General features: G+C 40.4%; 1 protein-coding gene across 3 annotated transcripts in view; it reads right to left on the reverse strand.

The window, feature by feature from the left end:
- Positions 1-19,802, reverse strand: part of LOC144533996 (E3 SUMO-protein ligase PIAS1-like) — a 71,582-nt gene that overhangs the window by 19,679 nt on the left and 32,101 nt on the right. For all 3 annotated transcript variants that reach the window (XM_078275806.1, XM_078275716.1, XM_078275627.1), the window contains exons 2-6: positions 19,056-19,551; positions 2,396-2,480; positions 2,151-2,289; positions 1,782-1,916; positions 322-427 (exon numbers count right to left, since the gene is read on the reverse strand). In XM_078275806.1, coding sequence (XP_078131932.1) covers positions 322-427; positions 1,782-1,916; positions 2,151-2,289; positions 2,396-2,480; positions 19,056-19,551 — 961 coding nt within the window. The remainder of the gene's footprint in view (positions 1-321; positions 428-1,781; positions 1,917-2,150; positions 2,290-2,395; positions 2,481-19,055; positions 19,552-19,802) is intronic.

The raw sequence follows: 19,802 nt of genomic DNA on the forward strand, positions 1-19,802 counted from the left end.
AATACGACTTTTTCTTTCCCAATTCCTCAACTCAAGGCATCTGCTGATATCCATTCCTGATCTGACACCAGTGCTCTTTTTTACCCAAATGTAAAATGTGTATAAATCATTGTGTAAAACTCATTATGGGTAATGTATATGTAGGATAACATGAAGCCAGATATCGTTGTGCTAAAAACTAGTAGAAACACTGAATTTTGGAAAGAAATTGTATTTAATGTCAGTCATGTCCGGCCAATGCCCAATCGGCTTTGTAAAGTAAATATCGATCCGGCATATTGGGTCAGAGAATCTCTAAAAAATAAGGTTGATCATCCTTACTGAGTGCTCTGGAGTGGTCCGGGTTTCTGATGCCTTTTGCTCGTAGTCTCTGTAACAACACGGTGGATGACTGCTGCTTCACCAAGTACACTGCCATGGAGTAACTCTGTGGACACACGTGAATGCATAAAATAATGTAATAATGTGCAAACTGATCATTTAAATCCCACTTAAAGACATGTTTTGCTTTGCCTTTTTGTCAGAGTTGTGGGCCAGGTGAACGGTGTTACTCAAGGTAACTTCAGCAGGCAAGATGTCTGTTTGTAATGTAAAGTATATCCTACCACTCTGAGACAAATGTATGCTCAGCCATTTGTAAGGAAGAACAGAGGGAAGGATGACATATGAGGCCAGTATGTACTTCCATGGTTCCTCTACTGCCCGTCTGCAGAACGTCAGGCTCCAACCAACTCAATATAAGTCAACATATGACATAATAAAGACTATTTTTTAGACAAATTAACATACTGATTTGGTCTAAAATGTTTCATCAATAGGTGATTTTGTCAATAAGTCTCTTCACTCAGTGTGCATTTTGACTATACAGGGTTATATGGACGAATCTTCCCTGAAGTTGTGGTTTAATGTTTTTTTTTACTCTGCACCACCATTTAATGCTGTTTTGGCTCTAAGAACGCAACACAGTGGTGCCCAGAAATCCCACTTCCTGGGCATCAAACTGCTTCCCACACACAAGCATGTGACTGACACACACACACACACACACACACACACACACACACACACACACACACACACTAGTGCTGTAGGCAAGATGTTGAATTCAAAGCTGCTGTATTATGGAAGTATGCTGCTTTACAGTAAGTCTACATTCCTTTCAAACTAGGCTGTTTGTAGAACTTTTTTTCTGTCGTGGTGGCGTCGGTGTGTCCGTCTCCTCGACGAGGACACAATAACTCAAGCACAACATGATGATATTGACCAGATCCAATCAGATTTAGCAGCTTGTATAAATTGGCATATTGATTTTCCCTTAAAAACGTCTTTAAGATAAAGAGTTCATATTACTATATTGCATTATATAACAATGAGAAATATGTGCAGACAGAAATGTGCATATAGATCAATTAATATATATATAGATATATTATTGTCTAATTAGCATAATTATTTGTATGATCAATTATTCTTTAAACATAAAGTCTTTAAAATGACAAAAAAAGCCCATCATAAACCATCGAAGCCCAAAGTGGTAACTCCAAATGTATCTATTCTGTCCCCACAACCCTCCCAAAACACAAACATATTCAGTTTAGAAGGAAAAGAAACAGGAGAGACTAGGAAACAAGGAAAAAAACACGCAAAGCGTCAGACTTTTTTTCATCAGCAAATGTTTAGTAATTGTACTTGATAAATTTATGTATTACTTGTCAAAACCGTCATTGATTATGAAAAGGTCAAGAGTCCCTTGTTAGAAACCGTGACACTTTGATTCTTACCCTTCCAATCTCAGCGGTCCACGACACCACAATGGTATTGGGAACTGTGGTGGACAATCTGACCAGTGAGGTAATGTTGATGGGCCGGCTGGGCCGCTTGGGCTCTACGCCGTTTTTGGTTGGAGGAAGATAACCCTAGATGTCAGACATGAATATTAGAAGGAAAATTATGAAAATTGGCCTTTTTGTTGTGAATATTATAAAGTTAAATTCTTATAAAAATGGGTTGAACACTAACATGAGGGGCAAGGTACAAAAGGTAGAACAAGAGAAGTGAAAAGCCTGTCACTCTTGATTCAGTTACACAGTGGCAGAACAAAGAAGCCATGTTTTGCTGGTTGTTTATGTGATTAATGCGGAGCTCCTCACCGGCAGGTTACATGGCTTCCCGTTGACTTTCACACACAGATTGGGTGGAAAATGGTCTTCCTGAGGACAGCTCGTCTCCGACAGGCAAAACCGCAACTGAACCTGAACTGAGAAATCGCATTTGGTCCCCGAGATGTCCCTTTGAGCACAGAAACAAATATATCACCACAAATCTGTGTAACCATGTACATTTATGAATTATTCATAAACAGCCTCCTGTGCTGAAAGAGCGGTGTTCATCTTACATTGAGCTGCTGATCTGCTGGACTTGTTGTGGCGTTAATGCAAAGGCGAAACACGTCTCCTGAAATCTCTGGCTGTTGTCTGATGCTGCAGAGAGAGGGAGACAAAGGAAGGAGAGACTTTTTTTAATAACTTGGAAAATTACATACATGCACCAAGTTTTTAATAGGAGAGACATTTTTATAATAACTTGGAAAATTACATACATGCACCAAGTTTTTAACAGCAACTAAATGTGACCCCAAGACAGTGAGATAAGGCAGATCAAACCTCTGCAAATAAGACCAAGCAGTAAACCTAGATAAGCATGAAACAAAGAACAAAGTGTGTGGGCACAGCAATGTTTCTCCTGCAATGTGAGTGGCTCCTGCATAAACAGCATTATTGGGTCGACCTTGTAGGCATGGAATTAACAAAAGCACCTGTATGTCAAAACCAGACCACCTCACACAGAGGTGAAGAAGAAGAAGAAAATGTGTGTTTGCTCTATTTATAGGCCCATCGAGAAGTGCTGGAAATAAATGGTACTACTAACCCGGCCTCCATTAAAGAGACAGCAAGTTTGCAAAGGCAAGAAAAGTGTGTGTGTACATGTTAGAATGAGGTTAGCATGAAACAAGGAGTTATGAGGGTTCAAACCTAAGTGTGTTTGGAATTTGTACTTAAAGGAATAGTTCAACATTTTGGAAAACATGCTTATTCACTTTCTTTCTGAGAGTTGGATGAAAAGATCGAGACCACAATTGTGTCTGTGCTCAGGATGAAGCTAGAGGTGGGAGGCTATTAGCTTAGCTTAGCAAAAAAGACTGAAATCAAGGGGAACCAGCTAGCTTGGCTCTGTCCAAAGGTAATAAAATAAAACATACGAGCACTGCTAAAACACATTTATTAACATGTTGTATTACAAATGCAAACACACATGCAATCACTTCATGCCATATCACTTTACTGACAAATTTGCAACTAGTGACACTAACAATGATAACAATGAAACATTTTTTTAACTCCGTCTCTGCAGGAAACCATTTTGTTGTATGCAAAAGGGAAACCAACTAAAATCTTCTCCGCTGAGCAAAAACTTTTAGCATTCACCCCAAGAGTGCTCTGTACACCTGCGAGTTAACATTACAGACCAGTGTAACCATTGTTAAAAAAGAACTCCTTTTGTGTGTGCATGTTATATTTTGTGAAACATAATTGCCAAATCTCAGTGGGAACCTTTTGGGCTGAAGGCTGCATAAGTGAGGTGGAAGTACATTTCCAGAATTGTCTATCGTGAATCTTGATCGTTGCTTTAATTACTTAAAATAATGTTGTAAACTGTCAGTGAGTGACAGCTTGGAACACATGCAGAGAATCTGTGTGCCTGCATGATCAACACACACCCAGCAGGAAAAAGTACACAGAGGTAATTTCTTTCCATGTAGGGCAATGAGGGGGATAAAGTGGATGATTACTGGACCACTCATGTTCCTCCTTTCATCAGCCTTTCAAACAGACGTCCATTTTCCCGGTAATGACCCCATCTTACCACCCACATGGTATATAATTTGTAAGGCATGTTTCTGTTTCGGCATCTTTGGAGCGGCAGCCTGTGTACTGCAGAACAAAATCATACGCACCAAGTGTGCTTTCGAACAACAGTCTCTCTCCTCTCCGGGCACACAGGCTATAAATAGAAAGTGCTCTCTCACTCTCTCTCACTCTGTCCTCCCTTGCAATCCCTCTCCCTCTCCCCCATCATCTCTCTATCGCTCTATAACTCACTCTCTTTCTGGCAGCGGATTTGTTTCTGGTGTTTCAATGTGTGTGGTTAGGAGAGATATGAGAAGGGTTGAAATGAGCTTTGATTGATGTGTTCCTCTCTCTCTCTCTCACACACAAACTTACTTTTACCCCAACGCACACACAAACTCCAAAAGTGGCTTCCTTAACTCCAGTGATTTAAGATGTATACGCAGTGTTTTTATTTGTCTGACACATTGTGATATTAAAACCAAGGCTAGATATCAGAACGTAATCCTGAAACCTGGCAGCAAATGCTCAGATTCAGATGTATTCATGATCAGACAAGGTCTGAGAGTAAAATCTTAATTTAGCCAAATTTAGCCTGTATTTTACTTAAACTAAATTATTGTATGGATGCTTATGTTACACAACATATAAAGGAATAGCTTGACATTTGGGGAAATTTGCTTTTTTGCTTTCTTGCCAAGAGTTAAATGAGATGATCGATAACAGTTAAATATGAAGCTACAGCTAGCAGCCTATTAGCTTAGCATTGCATAAAGACTGGAAACAGGAGAAAACAGCTAGCCTGGCTCTGTCGAAAGGTAACTAAATCTGCTTATCAGCTCCTCTGAAGCTCATTAATTGACACATCAGATCTTGTTTGTTGAGTCCAAACTAGTAGTTTGACATTTGAGAAGTTCGGCTGCTTCTGTTAAATAAATAAATAATAGAATTTTGTTTACATTCCACATCCTTTTTAAACCATAGTCAAAACTAACAATACTGTCATATTATTGTTTCAATTATGTACAATAGAGTCAATTTCGAAGTTTGCCAGCACTTAAATAAAAAAATCACTCCACTGACACATGAGCACACTTCACAGCCTATGATTCAAATGACCAGAATAGGCCTCATGATATTAATGCAGGTTTGTTATGTTCTAAAACCTGATAAAAGCTGCGGTCTTATCAAATATGACGCTTATATAGGTGAAAAAACAAACCAGGTATATGTGTGGACTGCATATACTGTATGACTTTGGATCATCTATCTAATAAATCGGGAAGCATCTGTGTGTGTGTGTGCGTGTGCGTGTGGTCTGTCTTTGATATATCTCATGAACCGTTCATCCAATCTACTTCACACTTGGTTTCCTTGGTACCCAATGAACTTGGAGTTTGGGATTTGGAGCAGTTTGGACAGCGTTGGATATTAAAACTGAATAAAACTAAAAAAACGCAGAAAAAAGGCGATTCCAAATCGCTGGCTCTTCTGTGTCTACACTTCCAAATAAAGGTCCATCTTAAATTCACTCAGCATTTTGCTAAGAGGAAACTCAATAAAAACCGAGTTATACCCTTCACGATAACTTAAATTCACTCGGATCATTTCGCTTCTTCAAAAGACATTTTTGCTGACACTCGATCGTATAGACACTATATCGCATTAAGTTACTGTGAGCTGTAAATTCACCCCTTCTTCCTTCTCACTCAGACTCACCCTCACCCATGCTCACCGTAGGTCCGGTTGTTAACGTGTGCTGCTAACTTAACACTAATAACATTACCGTCGGCAAAATACCCCTGCGAATCAAATCAATCAAAAGTGTGGTTGCTAAGTGCTTTGGGGTCCTTCTGTAAGTCATTTTGGGGTACAGTGGTTCTGGATAAAGCTTCAGCTATACCACAGGCCAAGCAATGTGCCTGTTCCAAACAGGCACATTTTGAACGGGTACTATACTAGTTTGATCAATAAAACTGAAGACTGACATGCAGAATTACATCACATACAACATTTAATTTCAATAAATTAACTTCACTTCACTAAAAGACGAAACAAAATGAATGACGCTATGAGCCAAATTTAATTTCTGTTATTAAGCACATTTCTGCCACTGCATGTACTGTTATTTCTGCTTAGTGGTGCTTATTAGAATATGAACATTAATAAATCATTGGGAGATTTAATTTTGAGACACGAGTGTAATTACTATAAACAAATAAGAGCTTCCATCAGTGCAAATCTCACACTGTGCATCATGGAGTACATCACAGCTGATAAGAGCTCACTCTGGTTCAAGTTTGTAAGGGTGGAAAGTGGATATTACAGAGTAAGGCATGAAAACGTGCAGACTCCGTCCCTCATGGTACACAGTTTGAGACCCCTGCTGTCTGCTATACTGACCATTATGCTGCATTATACATGGTTTAACAATGTAAAATGTATGTGTTGGAAAGACAGATGGTGGTGAGAAGAGTGACAGATGGGAAATGACCTCCAGTGGGGACACAAAACATACAGTCAGTTGCCATTTTACTAGGTATGGTGTATGACACTATAGTCTGACAGGTTTCTAAAATGTGGCCACCATAATTAGAGAAAATAATCGTCAGGTTAATTGATAATGCAACAATCGCGAGTTGCAGCACTAGTTTATAGTGCAGGTGAACTGTATTGGGTTAAGTGTTTCAAATATTTAGTCTACCCTCATTGATAGAAATGGGGTTGACAAAATAAAAGAAACACCTGTCATAAAGCACCACAAACTACAGCATCTTAAAGTAGCATAAAGTTGAATAAACACCTCTAAAGCTTCTTTTTGGACAAAGACTGAATATTACAACCTCCATGAAGTTAGAATTAATTGCAGGACTGTTGCGTCAGTCTGCTTTAGTTTGAGCTAAACTGGCAACTAAGTGTGCCTTTGACAAAGTGAAATTGAGATACATTTGCAATAGGCCTGCACGATTCGGGGAAAAATATGAATCACAATTTTTTAGCTTAGAATTGATGCCACGATTTTTTTCTCACGAAGTGTAATGTTTATTGCACACATGAAACAAGACAAAACAAAACAAATTGGCAGTACCAAATATAGTTTTTTTTTTGGCACCTATAGCACATTGCGCATCACCACAAGCCTGTAAACACAGAGGCTTCAATGAAGAGAAGGGAGAGCATTGCAGCGCTTGAAAACCTTTTTTATGCAGTCTATGTTTAAAACTCACTGAAGAAAGTAGTAGTTTGTGATGCAGTCGGCTCGTACAATTAAATGAGAATCAAAGTCATAAAAAAAATAAAATTATTAGTAATTTTGAGTTATTTAAAAATGTAATCGTGAACAGGGTGAATCGAGATCGCGATTTTATAACGATTAATCGTGCAGGCCTAATTTGCAAGTTTGAACATTTTACAAACTTAAGGAAAGTTAAAAGTTGTTATTCATGCAGGCATACTGATTTGAAGCACAAGAGAAACTGTGGGGACAAATATGAATGAAGAGAATGAAGACCAGTGGTGGAATGTGCAGTAACTAAGTACATTTACTCAAGAACTGTACTTAAAGTGACAATATGTAACTTTTAAATGTTTCTGAAACTGCGTACTGTTCCATCTATTGATCATAAATGACCTGTAACAGCAAATGAGACTAACATTTTTTATATCGTTTTAATTAATGACTCTGCCCGGTTCCGATTTTTCTGGCAAAGTCACAAAATGATTTACGGCAGGTAGACGGCGCTACAGAGCACACACTCTGAAGGGTCACAGATTTCTTTGTAACACCGGAAAAGCCTCTGTTAACCAGGCAAAGGGTAGCAGGAGATTTCTTTATATAGGCCTAATTGGATTTTTATTTTATTTTTTGAAGTTATCTGTTGTAGTTATGGCTGATACTGGGGCAGGGACATCACAGAAAAGAAGGAAATGAAATAAAGAGCAACTAAAAGCTAAAAGGGAAAGTAAAAGACAACAGGCAAAACCGAGTCAGACGGCGGTCGGGCTTTCAACAGATGGAGACAATTACAGGATTGTAAATTATTCAAAACCGACCCCAAATTGGGTTAGGGTTAGTTTTAAATTTGAGATACTTGTACTTAATTTGAGTATTTCCATTTCATGCGACTTCATACTTGAGAATATTCTCCTACTTCTTAAAGTGGCCATATTATGCTAATTTTCGGGTTCATAATTGTATTTAGAGGTTGTACCAGAATAGATTTACATGGTTTAATTTTAACATCTTTGTTGGCAGTCGCACATGCGCAGTAGCTAGGTAAGGTCACATCATCTAGCTAGCTCTTTGTTTCTACAACTTCAGTAGTACAAGGCAGGATTAGCCGGGAGACTTCTTCTAAATGAGGACGCACTTCCAACTTTGCGTGGAATACCTGCAGAATAGGGACATGTAAGTAGTTCTTTTGTAGATTATGGTGAACTAGTGTGTGTTGTAGCAGTGTTTTGCCATTCAGAACGAGATAGCATGCTAGCGCTAGCATGCCACGGTTAGCCACCTCGTTTCGGCTAGTGACGTAAAAAGCCCTGCTGATTTTGAACAGCTCACCCAGAGACTAAAGGCAGGATACATTCAGAAACCCGTATCTCACTCAGAACAGAATGGATGTTTTTTTCCAAGTTTGTATGCTTGTGGAAGCACCAGAGACACAAAATAACCCCAAATCCCAGAAAAAGTGATTTTTTCATAATAAGGCACTTTAAGATAAATAAACTTTTTAAAAAGTATTTTGGATCAGCTAGAAAATGCATCGTCACAAAGCTAAAAACAGGGCTGTTTTTCTGACACCATGAAAAGTTTACTTTTTACGAGATATGTGGTTCTCACAGGACAGCGACGCTAAGAACATGATGAACATTACAAAATATGACGCATTGCTGTATATTAAACTACCTAACAGTAGCATATATAAATAAGTTAACATTAGCACAGTCTTAAAGGTCCCATGGCATGAAAATTTCACTTTATGAGGTTTTTGAACATTAATATGCATTCCCCCAGCCTGCCTATGGTCCCCCAGTGGCTAGAAATGGCGATAGGTGTAAACCGAGTTCTGGGTATCCTGCTCTGCCTTTGAGAAAATGAAAGCTCAGATGGGCCGATCTGGAATCTTCCCTTTATGACGTAATAAGGCGAAAGGTTACCTCCCCTTTCTCTGCTTTGCCTGCCCAGAGAATTTGGCCCACCCATGAGAGAGAGGCATCATAGCTTTCAAACAAGCAAAGTGGCAGTTGGTCAAGACCACACCCCCACTCTCCACCTTGCCCCCCCCTCTCTCCTCCTCAATAGCTACAGACACAGAAATGGCACATACTAAGGAAAGCTCATTGTGGGACTGACTGTAATTCTAGTAGCTGTAATTCTGCACCAAGGCTGAATTTCGGGAAAGAGACTTCAGATACAGTATTAGGGGACCACTGAGGCCTATATAAAAGCATCCAAAGAGCACCATGCCATGGGACCTTTAAACATCTACAGTAGTAAAATGCTACATACACATTAATGCAGCAATAATATATAAAGATCATATATAATATAAAACACTGCTAACAGGGACTACATTTTGCTAATAATACTTGTATACTTTTACTTAAGTAAGGTTTTGAATGCAGGCCTTTTACCCTACTTGTAGTGGAGTATTTTCAGTGTAGTATTACTACTTCTACTTAAGTAAAGGATCTGAGTACTTCCTCCACCAATGCTGAAGGCTACCATTATTGGTCACATTGTGGGGAAAGGGAACTAGATTCTTGTCATTTACATTTTGTCATATGCAAACCCCCCCCAAAAAAAAAAAAAAACACTGTTAGTTACGTGAGTTACGTGAGAGATAAAACCCTGCATGTTTATGTTTGAACTAGTTCCTAGTTTGGTCACTTCTGGTCTGAAAGCACTTGTTACAGCACTTGTACAATAAATGTTTCTAGGAAAGTATGACTATTCTTACAATGCTGATTGTGACCCTTCAGTCAGTAAAAACCTAGAAAACCCTCGTTGCTAGGTTTAGTTCTGTTTTGAAGAGAGGATGTGTGAGCTAAGCTACAGAGAATGTGCTCAGCCCCCTACAACCCGTCTTCAGCACAACAAAGCCCAGCTGGAGTTTATTAACTGATTAGTGGCTTCGCAACTTTTTCTCTGTTGAGTACAGCACAGACACAGAGGCAGGACAAAGACACAAATCCTTTCAGCATCACTCAAATTCAAAACTACAATGCTAGAAGGATCGGCAGCAAAAGGTCGATCTGGATGTTACACCCACTCACACACACACACACACACACACACACACACACACACACACACACACACACACACACACACACACAGTCAATTGAAAACTTTCCAGAAGTGTTACTTGCTCTCCCCCTAACACCAGTGATTATGCTTTATTATCGGCATACGTGTGTTGTATAGTTATATACTGACAGGGCTCATTAAAGCATTCTAGTGTGCTAACTGGACTGCTCAGGGATGGCATTACATCTTCTCAGTCTGGCAGCTGAACCCTGCTATCCCTATCAATGTATATAGTGTAGCAGGCCTTTCACAATGTCTTTAGAGATTGGCTTCATGCATTATATCCATGCCCAAGTCAGTATATCATGAAAGAGCAATGGTAAATGTTTCACAAGGGTGGACAAAAACAGTGTTGCTTATGTTTGAGATCAGCTAAAAGAGCGAGAAATGTTTAGAGTTACAGTCTGGGTTCTGGTCTGTCTAATCAGGCGACTTGTGGGCATGATGATGCACCGACCTAGAAGAAAATACTTTAGGTTTTGCAGGCTCTGAGAGAGGGAAGCCATTTTGTGCAGTGCGTTTATAGTTCGGAGCAGCCAGGGCTCCTTTGTTGATGTTCATTTTCTTGTGGGAAGGCCGAGTTGTTTACAGGGAGATAAAGATTTTGCTCAGGATCATGCACGGGTCAGAGTATGAGCTGGCTACATCTCGGCTGGTGTTTTGATGTCAAGTGAAGAGGTGCTTAATCGGTGTCTGTACTGTAGCTGTTTGGGAACATTTCCACCATAACCTGTTGCAGAGATGGGGACTCGAGTCTGAGACTCGGACTCGAGTCGCACTTAAGTCGCACAAACAGCTGACTTCAGACTTGACTCGGACTCGACCCAAAAGACTTCAGACTTGACTCGGACTCGAGCTTCGAGACTCGTCAACAACCTGTTTTCATGCAATTATTGCTTTTTAAATCAAAATGTATTCATGTATTTCTATTTTCTTTTATTGGAGCATATACGGGGAAACGTATGATGAGCTGTATGTCCCCTGTCCTTTGCCATAATGTGCAACGTAACGCATGCACCTATGTGCGCTCACTCACATCAAAAAATACATTGACGATGGTGACACCAAGTCCTCCCGGAGTTGTGCCTTTTCTCATTAGTTTTGCTTTCAATAACTTGGTAACCAGTGGCAGTAAGCGAACAGCTACATGCAAAGTGTGTGGCACCAAGATAAATGATGCCGGATCAACAACGTCGGACTTCATCAGGCATCTCAAAATGCACCCAGATAGGTCAATCACTCACACACTAATGTGAAAAGAGACATTACATTTAGCATATATCGTCACAGGTAACAAGCTAACCATCGCAAAGTGTTGTGCTAATGCTAGTAACAGGCAAATTGTATCTTATAGTTAGTGGTTGCTGAGGCTAAGAAATCCATGACGCACAGGAGGCGGGAACAAACACTGTGGCGGGTGGGCAAACTCATGTGATGCGTAATTGATCCCGTGGATGATTTGTAGGTTATTAAGTGAACAAGGTGTACCCGGTCCACCAAACACTGGGCCGTCTTGACTGTCTTAATTCTGCACATATTTATGTTACTGTAGTCCTATTTACTATTTCATTATTTCATCCATGCGTGGCGCAGCGGATCCGTGTGCACTGTCACCTGCCGTGGAGACGCTGGCCTCACTAACCTCTCCTCCTCTGAGTCGGGTCTCCCTCGCGCTGGACTCAGTTTCACTGAGCCTACTAACGCTTAGAAAATAAATGGCATTACATCAGTGAGTTCATACTGCTTATTGTGCGTAATTTGGACTGACACTGAGATGCATGTTGTTCTGTAACTGGTGTGGCACTGCCACTATTCTCTTGATTACTTCGACATTAGACATGTTTTTGAGTGAAAGAGACGTTACATTTAGCATATATCACCACAGGTAACAAGCTAACCATCACAAGTGTTGTGCTAATGCTGGGAACATGCAAATTGTATCTTTATAGTTGTATCCATATGATGTGACAGACTTAGGTTAATATTTCACCAGGTCCGAGGTCTAGAGGGATGTGTTAAGTAGCCTAGACCCCATAAAGTTATCCTACAACTGATTTTGATACTGTACTGTCTGGATGGTAGCTACAGGACATGCTTTGAATTCATAAGATTTAACAATACAGTATTAGGGACAGATCAGGTGGCCAGAGACTTGAGACTTGACTTGGACTTGTGGCAAAAGACTTGACTTGAACTTGTCCCTCAAAGACTTGAGACTTGACTTGGACTCGAGCTCAAAGACTTGAGACTTGACTTGGACTTGCAAAAAATGACTTGTGAACATCTCTGACCTGTTGTATGTAGCTGATAATGTACGTACCGGTATGTGAAATAATATCTTCACTGTTTCCCGGAAGAGACATGTATTTTCCTATCAATCCAAGGGGCAAAACAAGATGTACAGAACAACTTGATTAGCTGTGCTTGCTCAAGGACACTCCAGCAGGGAGGATAACTGCAGTCATGAAGACAAAAAACAACAACAACCTGATATGCAATTTCTGACATCCTGCTAGTATTTTAGGGATGCATCGATTGTGAAATTTAAAATAACAATTTGTCTGATACTGATGTTTTGTTGTCGTTTCCCCTTTTGGAAAACAAATAAATCTTCATTATAAAAAATAACTGAACTGCTGAACTATTTTATTACAATATATTTGAATGACCACAAATTCAGTCATACAAATTTATGAAACAACCTTTAAAATATCCTTCTTTCACATGAAAAATAACGGCTGCTATACAACTAACGTTACCTACTCAATTACAATAGTCTTTCAGTACTTAGGCTACATAGCCCAACAAAAACATTTTGTTAAACATAAATGAAATGTACACGTAAAGCCATTACAAAAGCAATAAAATCCTAAAATATTTTCCTTGGAGTGTAACACTGCTTTTATCAAGTTCAAATCTTTGTCAATCCGTTGTGCCGTGGGGCTGAGCATACTCACACAAGCCAGTAGCTCATGAATGTGTGTGGCCACAATGCTGTAGATCTCGGGGAGACCGTTGCATTTGCTACCATATGAGACTGAAAAGCGTCAAATCCACATAATTTCTGAGGCAGGATTTGGGGAATATTTTGCATTTGTAATTGAAAAACTTCTGTCCGTCAATTAATCGATTAGTCGACTAATTGTTGCAGCTCTATTTTGAAGTCTCTCATTCATCAGCAAATTATATAAGTGAAAGTTTCAGGAAGACCACAATTATTAGATATAAAGTTCACATTAAGACCAGTTACGTCTTATGTAAAATACTGTATGTTTGCTAACGTTTATGTATATCTGCCTGTGCCTGCCACTTACACTGTGAACTTAAGTTACACAACACTGTGTGTAGAGCTCAAGATAGATTTTCTTCCCTGGGCCTTTAAACACGTACCGAAGGCAAATGTATGACTGTGACCTACTGGCTTAAATGGGCAGAAAAAAAACATTCTCAACAATGAAACCCTGATGTCTAGCTTCTCAAAGAGATATTCAAATAAAATAATTGACTGCGTTCCAAACACCTGATTAAACATTTTTTACCACATGATTTTCCTCCATTGTATGAATATCACAGCAATCTTCCCCTGTAACACGCCATTATGCACGAAACGCTCATCAAATGTGAAAGGGCCTTGCATCATTTTCCTGAAGATATGGTGATTAAATCATGTATAATGCATGTGCACCACAATGATATCCATAATGAGCACAGAGGCCTGGTTCTCTATGGAGGATGGATAATGATGGAGAGTTCAACCAGTGAGGTCGCCATGGTGATAAAGGACAAGCTGGTGCAGCCCAGACTGCTGACCAGTTTAGACTGGCAGGGCTAAACTGTGGGCTGACTAACCTTTATCCCATGAACTGATAAGACTCAGCAGAGGGGGGGGGGGGGAAATGGGAGGGAAGAGAAGGAAGATGGTGTGAGAGTGATAATAACGATTACATGCAAACCATGTTACCGTGATTGATCAGGCAGGAAATCTGAAAACACGTTTACATGCACCGCAATTCTTCCGTTACTGCGAACCTGAATCTACATTTTTTCCCCCAACTGATCTAAAAAGGCTGTCATATTTTGAAGTTTATTAATTATATATGCTGCTGCAGCTTGAAGAGTGGTGTGACAGTTAGAGGACTGGCTCTGTAGTGAGAGAGAGCACACAGTTTAGTCTTACTGTGCAAATATGTGCAATAATGTACAAGGCTTTCTTAAATCAAACTACATTATACACTAGGGCTGCACACACAATTAATCACAATTTTTATTGAAGTCGCAATATGGACTAGCGCAATATCCAAATCGGGGGGGGGGGGGGGTGGTATTTGTTAAAGGCAAAATATGTGTCAAACCATTCTGAATTAAGTATTGTAGTATTTAAAGTATTTCTGACACTTTTGATGTGTACAGACGAGTGCAACACTATGCATGTCTTTCAGGAGAGACGGTGAAACTGTGCTCCATTATCCCCGTATTTAAACGATTAAATATGGAGATAATATGCATCTTGCCCATCTCTATGGACTGGCATAAACCAACCCTTATGCTATGTTTTCTACTGTACTGTTGTTTTTGGCATTCATTTCCTGTTTTTATTTGTCTTAACTTTTGTGCCAAATTGTTTGTGTACACACACAACTATTTTCTGAATTTTACAAATAACCTGCAGTTCAGCTGTGAAAACAGACTTTCTCAGACTTATTTATTCCAATTTTATATGCAAGGACGCACCAAACAAGTCATAATCTTTCCTTTCACTGCACTTAAGTCTTTCATGCACATGCACTGTTGTATAAACCCTGTCAGGATCCTGGTTAAGCACATACATGGCCAACAAATCGGCTTTCTCCAGCAAAAAAAAAACAACAAGAGAGCAAGCAGGCAAGTGGGGGAAGGGAGTAAGAAAAAAATGAGAGAGTGAGGGAGAGAGAAACTGGAGGCAAGGCAATAGGGGGGACAATGGGGGAGAGAGAGAGAGAGAGAGAGAGAGAGAGAGAAAAAGAAAGAGGCATTGATCAGTAATCAGAGCGAAGTAAACAAGCAGAGAAAGAGTGTGATCAGGAAGTGAGGAGACTACAGCAGTTTTAAGCAAGAGAAGAACATCTCCCAGTTTGCCCATGGGGGGGGGGGGGGAAGAGAAGAGAATTACAATCTCTCCCCCCCCCCCCCAATTAATCAAGTGGTTTCATTACTACCTCCATTAATATAAGGATAAACAAATTCAAATTTACAGCTTTGTGAAAGATGTGCACCATCTTCCTCTGGTTTTTTTCCTCCCCTCAGTCATCCTTTCGCTCTCTTTGCTTCTCTGAGAACAATACGATCAGCATGCATTATTTATTGGAAAGTACGTTTGTGTTTTGAAAGTACTGTATGCGCAGACGTGTGTGCATATATCAGTGTGTGAGAGAATGATGTGAATGTGCGATTCACATTCAAATAAGGGGAGGGTGTGTTCTGCGGGCACAGGTGTATGTCTGTATGATCACTTTGCATGCAAATTTTGACCGAGGATGGCCGTGGAGACAGAGTGAGGAAGGAAGGCGAGGTGGGGGGGAGAGAGAGAGAGAGAGAGAGAGAGAGAGAGAGAGAGAAAGAGAGGAGGCCGAGAGGGATGGAACATGTGCAGGAAATGGATAGAAGGAGACAGGGAGCGGGAAAGAAGAGAACGATGGTGATGACAGAGCTGCAGGCGCTGTATTTGTACATGCATCTGCAGGCAAATTAATCATAAGATGGTCTCTTACTCCATTAAAATGCTAATGTAGGAAATTCTAGACATTTCCATATATTTCCAATATATCCCAGAGCCCAAAGACTGTTATTATGCTAAATGCAGGATAGGTGCTGGATGCACACCTAATATAACGACAAATCTGACCAAGATAAAGATTAAACGTCTCTGACGTAGTGAATAAGACATGGGACTTACACTCTGGGCCTTAATGAAATTAAGAGAAGATTTGGGATATTTGTAAAGTTACTAAATTAAAGCACATAAGCACACTATTTTCTGCCAAAGTTGGAACCGTTTTAGTTATTTTACATGAAAGATTTGTATATTTGTGTTTTTGTCTGCGTTCCTCCAGTTGGTTTGAAATGGGCGGAACACAAATAGGTGATGTCATATACATCCCTGCACCAATCAGGATTTTGCAGTATTTTAATCAAAAGCTGATGACAGTTGGTGGGTTGTTTGTTTATGGCGCCACTGTGAATGAAATCTGATCGAACCACACCCAAACAGTCCCCATGAAGCAGATTAGCTGAGTTGTTGATTGTTAAAAGCTTAACAAATAATACCGTCCGCAGACATTTTATTTCCAAACTTCAACTTTGATTGTTGCATACTTAGTCGTCACAAAAGTTTTCTTACAGTTGTTACCTGACAATATTATTAATTTGTTTACCAGTAACTGGTAAACCTTTTGTTTATATAGAAAATACTGTATATAAGAAATATTATGAACTTTTTTATATACAAAACCAAGTGCTGAGTGAAACCAGAGATAAAATTCAATTTAAAAGATTTAATTTGAAACTTATCAAGGACCGCTTATTATTTTAGACTTACTACAGCTGTGTGTAGCCACATGGGAACAAAGGTGAATTATGTTCAGGAAGTTAAGACGTGATGGTGTTGTGCAGAGCCAGTGCAGAACTGTTTTCTCAGCAGTGCTACAGAATGACGGGAAAGAGTTTTCCTTATCCTCATCATAAATGTCTCGGCTGTCATAAGTGTAGTATCCTAGGAGACGTGTGACTTTGTGTAGATGAATGCAGTAATGTCAACATATGTTGTTGATGGTACATGCAGTGAATCATTTATATTCTGTGGCTCCACACTGATGTAAAATTGGTCTCACAGCAAAGAAATATAGATGTACGATGACAGTTCATGTACAACGGTTCATCTTCATGTGGCAGCGTTACTTGTCCCATCCAAAACAAATTTCAGTATCGCAGTCCGTAACTATATAAATATCCTAATAAGAGCCAGTATTCACCTATAATGCATACTGAAATGTATCCAGTGGCTGAATATCACTCTCAGAATTACCTTCAGATCCACAAAAAAGATAACCTTAATTAATTATTAAAGGACAATTCCGGCGCAAAACGAACCTAGGGGTTAATAACAGATGTGTACCCACTCTGTCACTCTCTGGGACATGTTTTCATGCTAATCGAATGTGTTTGTAGCTTTAAGAAGCTAGCGCGTACCGCTGATTAGCTTACAACGCTAGTATTCGGGGCACAGGGAAAGTAAAAACAAATCGCTATTTATACAATTAAAAAGGCTCAAAATATCACCAAACTTCATCGGTAGCATAATGAGGGTCCCTAAATGTTAACCGAAGCATTGAGAACTTTGTAAGTGTACAGACAGTTTATTGAACGAAGAGCTGCGGGAGCTCCGTGAAAGGGCTACGAGAGAGAGAGAGCTACCGGTAGTCAATGCCGCATGTTTTGTACAGTCTGAAGATTTCTCCTCTCTGATAAACTGTACTTGAAACTTTTTGTCCCGAAAATAAATTGGAGACGGCGACCCAGACCAGAGGGACCAGATGGACAGTTATCCACTGAGTAAGTACACCAGACAAGTTATGTTTTACATCGGTGCGATTATTTCAGATATGTTGAGCAAATTGCTTTTGATTTTAGTTTGCATCGCCAGCTGTAAGTCATGACTGGTTTTCAAGACGGCGGCCGCATGTAAACATGAACCCTAGTGTCTTTATAATGTATCTTTTCAATAAACTGTCTGTACACTTACAAAGTTCTCAATGCTTCGGTTAACATTTAGGGACCCTCATTATGCTACCGTTGAAGTTTGGTGATATTTTGAGCCTTTTTAGTGGTACAATATAGCGATTTGTTTTTACTTTCCCTGTGCCCCGAATACTAGCGTTGTAAGCTAATCAGCGGTCCGCGCTAGCTTCTTTCAAGCTACAAACGCATTCGATTAGCATGAAAACATGTCTCAGAGAGTGACAGAGTGGGTACACATCTGTTAATAACCCCTAGGTTCATTTTGTGCCAGAATTGTCCTTTAAATGTTGGTTTCAAGCTTATGACTCTCTTGCACGTGAATGGAAATATTCAGCAAATTCAGCTTTTATTTATAAATATTTTCACTTACACCTCTTATGAACCAACTGCTGTCTACTCTAAACTCTCGTCGGAAATCTGCAAATGATATTTTTGCAGTAACATTTCTGTGCCCTGTCGACGCATTAGCAGGCAGCAGGGAGCCTCTCCACCACAGCGAAACACAAATGTCAATGTTTTCTGTGACTGCTGCCATTATTATTATGGGAATGATATATTGACATAAATATCCACAACACTGCAGATCATTCTTTCCGCATTTTTGCATTCATTGGATAGTTTGACAGTGAAGACATGGACAGGAAACAGAGAGAGAGGGATGATGTGCATTACTGTCCCCTGCTCAGTTGCAGTTACTGCATTTGTATGTGTTTTAAGCACTAGGCCAACAGGATGCTACACAGCCAGACATATTAAGCATTCATGTAAATTCTAGCTTTGTGAAGCTACAAAAAACAAACATCTCTCATACACACACACACCGAACCGTAAAAATTATGATGTTCTGTCGAAATGTCAATGAATTATTACTCACCAGGAAATTCTAGCTCCCAGCTAAACTCAGAAACACTCCATTCAAGGCTCACACTCATTTATTATACCCTGCAGTGTGATGATATATAGTGCAGAAATAAAGCATACATAGTGATTAAATGTATCCATCTACCAACGATCCCCTTAAATCCACCTCTCACACAAATCCCATTCAGACGTGCCCTCACCTAGACTGGTTGGCTTGATGAGCTCGTCCAGCATGTCGTAGAAGGGCAGCCTCTGGAGCTTGACATCTGGGTGGACCGGGTGCAGCGTGGCTGAGCTGGACAGGTGGTGTGTCAGCCCCGTTAACTCGTGCTTCCCAGGGCCAAGCAGTGAGAGGGGCAGTAAGGCAGCGGGCGACGGGGCTCCACCGTGACCGCCGTGACCCTCATACGCCAGCTGTGTCAGGCCAGCAGGCAGTGCGGCGCCCCCTCCTCCAACCACTCCAGCTGTGGCCGGGTGGTGTGGCCCAGGCATGGCCAGTTCTGAGTGGGATACCATTTTGGCAGGGAAGCGTCGTCTGTAGAGCTCTTTGATCTTCATGTGCACGGCGGGGCTGCAGCCAGCCTTCAGCAGATGCAATGCCTTGGTCAGCAGCTCATGCTTGCGTCCGTGCTTGTTGCGTCCAGCGTAGCCCAGCAGCACCTGCAGCTCAGATACCCGCAGGCTCATCACCATTTGCTGTGATGAGAAAGAGGATGAGAAATCATCTTTTGAGATGCTGAAAAAAAACTGATATAAGTACCAATTCTAGTGGCAATCAACAGTCATTGAAGTAGTCAGTCATTGATGTGTAGAGACCCCAAGGGCAGAGCCAGGACACAAAGGTAGGTTCCTTTTACTTTTAAGCCCCTGACACACCAACCCGACGGCCGGCCGTGGGCAGAAAAGGCAGTCAGACTGATCAGTCGGCTCCCCGAGGTCCAAATAGC

Source organism: Sander vitreus, chromosome 1 (assembly GCF_031162955.1).
Source record: "Sander vitreus isolate 19-12246 chromosome 1, sanVit1, whole genome shotgun sequence".
In the NCBI taxonomy this organism is placed as follows: Eukaryota; Metazoa; Chordata; class Actinopteri; order Perciformes; family Percidae; genus Sander; species Sander vitreus.